At 39.2% G+C, this 5,160-nt stretch overlaps 1 protein-coding gene across 2 annotated transcripts in view; it reads right to left on the bottom strand.

Annotated features, from left to right (window-relative positions):
* The window catches only part of dennd5b (DENN/MADD domain containing 5B), a 54,874-nt gene extending 54,172 nt beyond the window's left edge, over positions 1-702 (bottom strand). Inside the window, exon 1 of one of the 2 annotated variants that reach the window (XM_034217630.1) lies at positions 146-702. In XM_034217630.1, the coding sequence (XP_034073521.1) occupies positions 146-254 (109 nt within the window). In that variant the 5' untranslated portion in view covers positions 255-702. The remainder of the gene's footprint in view (positions 1-145) is intronic. The other variant, XM_034217631.1, reaches the window with a different exon arrangement.
* Positions 703-5,160: the final 4,458 nt, after the last annotated feature.

The following is a 5,160-nucleotide window of genomic DNA, read 5'->3' as shown; positions in this document are numbered from 1 at the left end:
TCATAGTGTAGCTTTGCACTGAATAAAATACATGTTTTAAGCGGTGAAGGGATATTTTTAGTCAACAATGTTTATGAAATGTGCCGACCTGAGTTGTGAATGTTTTTTCCCATAAACAACAAGACACAGAACGGAGACCTCATACCTGCTAGTTCGTCCGGTTCCAGCCCAGTTTCTGTGTCTATCCCACAAACAACAAAGTAGTGTGCGAAGCGGCAGGGCGCCGAGCCGGACACCGAGAAGCTGCCACTCATCCTGGCTTCGGTATGCAGCGATGCTCGCTAGTAGTTCTCCAAGCAGCGATACATCTCCGTGAAAGAAAGGAAAAGCTGGATAAAACGCTGGATTCGGGGACACGGTTGTCCTCTTTCGGCTACTAGTTGCAAGATAAAGCTTAGTAGTTTATACCAAAGTTGCTTTTAAATGTTGTTCCTCCTAAATCTTGTCACTGGAGCTCGCGGATACACAACCTTCCGCGCCGGACCGGAGAGCGTTAATGTGAGCCTCCGCCTCCTGGAGCTCGGGAGAGTCGCAAGGCAGGGCGGGGCGGGATATTCAAACCTAGTCCTCCATTCTGTCTGTTTACTGACAAAGAGGGACAAATGTGTTTCTTTCTTTTAATGCTATAACAAAAACGGACCTTTAAAGGTGGGGTAGGTAATTTTGGAGAAACCAGCTCGCGTACGCAAGAATTGAAAATACACAGCCGGAAAAAATCTTCCTTACAGAGCCCCTCCTCCAACACACACGAAAGCGCACATGACCAATGAGGGCACGAGATAAGTGTGTGCACAGATGGAAGGCTGACAGGCAGGTAGGCCATCCAGTTATTTTAGCCGGGCCGGCTAAAATGATTGGTGATTGATTGATTGATTGATTGAATGATTGAAAAGTTTATTAACAGCTTGTATATTGGGTACAGTACAGTACAGCTCAAAACATACAATTGTTAAGGGGATGCAGACCAGAGAAAGACTTTCGTCTTGTTTACATCAGTGCAGAGATGTTCACAAGTCTTTTTTTGCAAGTCCAAGTCAAGTCTCAAGTCTTTGGTCACGAGTACAAGTCAAGTCTCAAGTCTTTGTGGGGTGAGACTTGATCAAGTCTCAAGTCTTTGGTCACGAGTCCAAGTCAAGTCTCAAGTCTCAAAAAAATAAAAGTCTCATGTCTCTTCTGGTTGTAATAAGCCTTCTATTGTCTGCTGCTATCCAGTCTGTTAAGAATACTGCACAGCTATATCTAAGAAATTCAAAGCATTTACTGTATTATTATCACTCCTATATCTATTAGCATACAGTATCAGTACTGATTAGTTGTTTGTTATATAATCACTTTAAACAGGCTATTGCAATGCAATATGAGGAAAAACATCACACTTTAGCTAAATGCAAACAACTTATAAGCAAAACACTTCAGAATCAGAAATCAGTATCACAAATACTTTATTAATCCCCCGCAGGGAAACTGTGTTAAAAGTACTTAAAAGTAAACATTTGTTCTGTGCCATTTGCAACTAAAAAACTATTGCTGCAATATTATCTGAAATATACTGAACTGGTGATATTAAAACATGACTTGTTCCAAAACAGATATCTACCATTAACACCATTTGCTGGTAAATCATGCAAGTGGCTGGTACTGTATGTTGCACGCACCAGCCAAAAATAACAATGGCAATCTATTGAGTGGCTGGTAACATTTCAACATTCACTAGGCTAGCCATTTGGTCAGTGGACAACAATGTTACAATTTGACCTCTGCAACCGTATTGTTTAATTACACTGGGTCTCTAATTACATCTTTTAAGTCTACTATAAATAAACATATTCCTCTATCCTCTCACTCAAACCCAGTGTAATGGTAACCTGATAAACCTGTAACATTAACGTTACGTGGTCAACAATAAACCTGTAACCTGCCTATAAACCGACAGATGTATTTATGTATGTAACTATGTATTTTTCTACGTTTAACGTTAGCCAGTAGATGGTAGCAGCGGAACGTAATGATTAACGTTACCGACCTTTTTTATGTCATGTCAAGAGTTGACTGCGGTCAAGCCAGCCTCCACTTGGGAAAACACAGTCAAGCCAGCCCGCACGTGATATTGGGGTGCGCGAATATTAGAAGCATTACGGTAAAATCCCAGCGCTTACTCGGTCAATAACAAAAGCACCTATAAAAACAAACCAAACATATCAAATTAAGAAATATGTACTATATAATGTGATCAATAATTATTTAAAACAAACTACGTATAACTACCACGAGTAAATGTAAAATGTAAGGAGTTTCAAAATAAAAGTCCTTTGAAATCTCATATTGAAATCTCATATATGAGCTATCAGCCCTGTGTTTAGATAAGAATACAACGAAATCTCTCCCTGATCCAAGACTAATCTCACTGCAGGGTTATAGAAGGACACCCCATCCAGGGGCGGATCTACCGGGGTGGCATGGGGTGGCAACTGCCACCCTAAACAATAGCCTTGCCACCCCAGCTGCCACCCCAGTTGGCATCTTTGTTTTGAAAGAAAAGTTGTGGCTCATCGGACATTTATGAGAGAAATCTCTAATGTCCGAGTGCAAGTGAATGCAGCACAAGACGCGAGTCTTGTAACCCCTCCCTGGCGCGAGAGTGGAAATATGATTGGTGGCGAATTCACTTGAACGGGGGGACGGCGCAAAACGAGAAGCCTTTCGGACTCAAGTAGACGGAAGGAATGAGGTGTTTGCGTTCTACAATGACAGAGAAGAGAATGTCAAGTTTGGCTGTACTCAGCAATGAATCAAAACGCACTACAGCTGTTGATCTTAATAAGTTTGTGAGGCGTTTTGCTGAACAAGATGGTAATCGCCGCATTCAGCTGTAATAGGCATGCCAACTTGTTGCTCTGCTCACGGATGACTCGATGAGCATACAAAACTTTTAAGATGATGACCTTGTATGCGTGTATATTTTTTTTTTCTTTGTAGGGTTCTGCCCCCAAAAAACTGTTTTAAGTCCTGAGAAAGTAAAATAAGACGGTGTGTAAAACTACACTGCCCAGCCAAAAAAAAGTAACCACTTTGATTTAACTAGGCCAGTAGGTAAGGACTTTCCACTGGATAATAACTGCAGTGATGTTTATGTTTAGCTGAATACACGTTTTTTAAGCCTAACTGATGCAGTTAGTCACTTCTTTAATATTTGTTCTTTCTGATGTAAAGTCAAGGTTGTAACTGTATATCAATAATGATATAATTACTTGTTTTTCAAATTTGAAGGAGGGTGAGCAAGCATCTTGATGAACATTCATCATTAACTCCTCCAAAAAATATAGTTTATTCAATACTAAATGAATATGTGAATCATACCAGTTCTTCACTATATCTGTAAAGCGTCTTTGAGCACCTGTAAAAGCGCTAACAAATTAAATCTATTATTATTATTATTATTATTATTATTATTATTATTTATTAACAGTGATTGACAGCTGATAGGAATAATATGATTGTTAATATTATCATATTCATACAGACAAACATCGATGAGACAGTTAATTAATGTACTTATTGCAGCAGTCTTCATAGATTTGGTACCCCTGCTGGTCTAAGAGTGAAACAAACTCATTCAGTTATTGTTCAGTTAAAATTCATTAAATTACGTCTGCCACCTTATATATGTATATGTAAGGCTTTACTGATGTGCCACAATAATATCACCTATGTCATTGAGTTAAAATATGAATATTGTGGCTTTCCAAGTTAACATTGATTGTAGGGGTGTAACGGTTCACAAACATTTCGGTTCGGTACGTACCTCGGTTTTTAGGTCACGGTTCGGTTCGGTACGTTTTCGGTACAGCAGAAAAAATTATCACAAAACACTAAATATATATATATATTTTTTAAATTATTATTAAACTGAATAATGTATTCAAATAAATACAAAATATAATAAAATAAACATTAAGGTGCAGCATTTCGATGAACTGAAATAATCTGTATTTGAACTTTACTGTACTAGTACTCACAAAACATAAACTATTAGTTTTGGGTTTTTAATTATTATTAAACTGAATATTCACTCAAATAAATACAAAATATAATAAAATAAACATTAAGGTGCAGCATTTCGATGAACTGAAATAATCTGTATTTGTACTAATACCTAAGCAGCCAGTTTGACATTATGACTTGCTTGTCATTGTATTTTCATGTTTTTTTAAAGAAAAATTAACTTGTCCATATTGCTTGCTGAAAGGGCAGATCTGCTGGCACTAACAATGTCTCCTGCTGTGGAGAACACCCTCTCGCTAGTGACAGAGGTAGCAGATACAGCCAGATAGCGCTTTGCTAACACGGCAACATAAGGATATTTGGCGTTTGTAATAGCTTTGGCTCGGTCTGAACTTTTTGCGAGTGGTGGAGGCTTAACTGCTAGCGGGAGTTAGGTTTGCACAGTCTTTTTTCTTTTGGTACCGGTGATATTCACGTTCGGGTGATGCCTTTTCAAATTAGTGTGCAAGTTTGATGTATTGCCAGCCGCGTAACCAATTTTAGTTGAACAATGCCGACAAACAGCTTTGGTTCGGTCCACCTGTCTTTGCCCGTCATCCTTGTACGTAACTGCGAAACCAAAATGTTCCCAAACCGGAGACTTCAATGATGCTGGAGGATTTTCGAGCTCAACTTTATCTGCGTTCGCCATTTCGACAGTTCCTCAAATGACTGACTACATTTGAACGCATCCCTCTGACCAGCTCTCATAGTATGCCTCTCGTCCAATGAAATGACTTGCTCGCTCTATGATATATACCTGAGATTACTTCCAGAAAGTTGTTCATGTTCTCAATTTTTTACGTTTAACGCTATATTTCGTTCAGTACACACGTGTACCGAACCAAAGGGCCCATGCCGAATAATTTCAGTATGGGTACGTGTACCGTTACACCCCTAATTGATTGATATGATTGCGATTTAAATCAGCATATACTTCTGCCAGGGGATGCCACCCCACAAAATCTCCTGCCACCCTCTTGCCACCCCATGAATATTTGTCTAGATCCGCCCCTGACCCCATCTACTCACCCAGAAAAAATCAGGACATTCTGATGTGGAGTTTCAAAATAAAAGACCTTTGAAATCCCATATATGAGCTATCAGCCCTGTGTTTAG

This window comes from Gymnodraco acuticeps, unplaced genomic scaffold (assembly GCF_902827175.1).
Source record: "Gymnodraco acuticeps unplaced genomic scaffold, fGymAcu1.1, whole genome shotgun sequence".
In the NCBI taxonomy this organism is placed as follows: domain Eukaryota; kingdom Metazoa; phylum Chordata; class Actinopteri; order Perciformes; family Bathydraconidae; genus Gymnodraco; species Gymnodraco acuticeps.
Note: the sequence above shows the minus strand (reverse complement) of the source record. Positions and strands in the feature narration are given on the sequence as shown.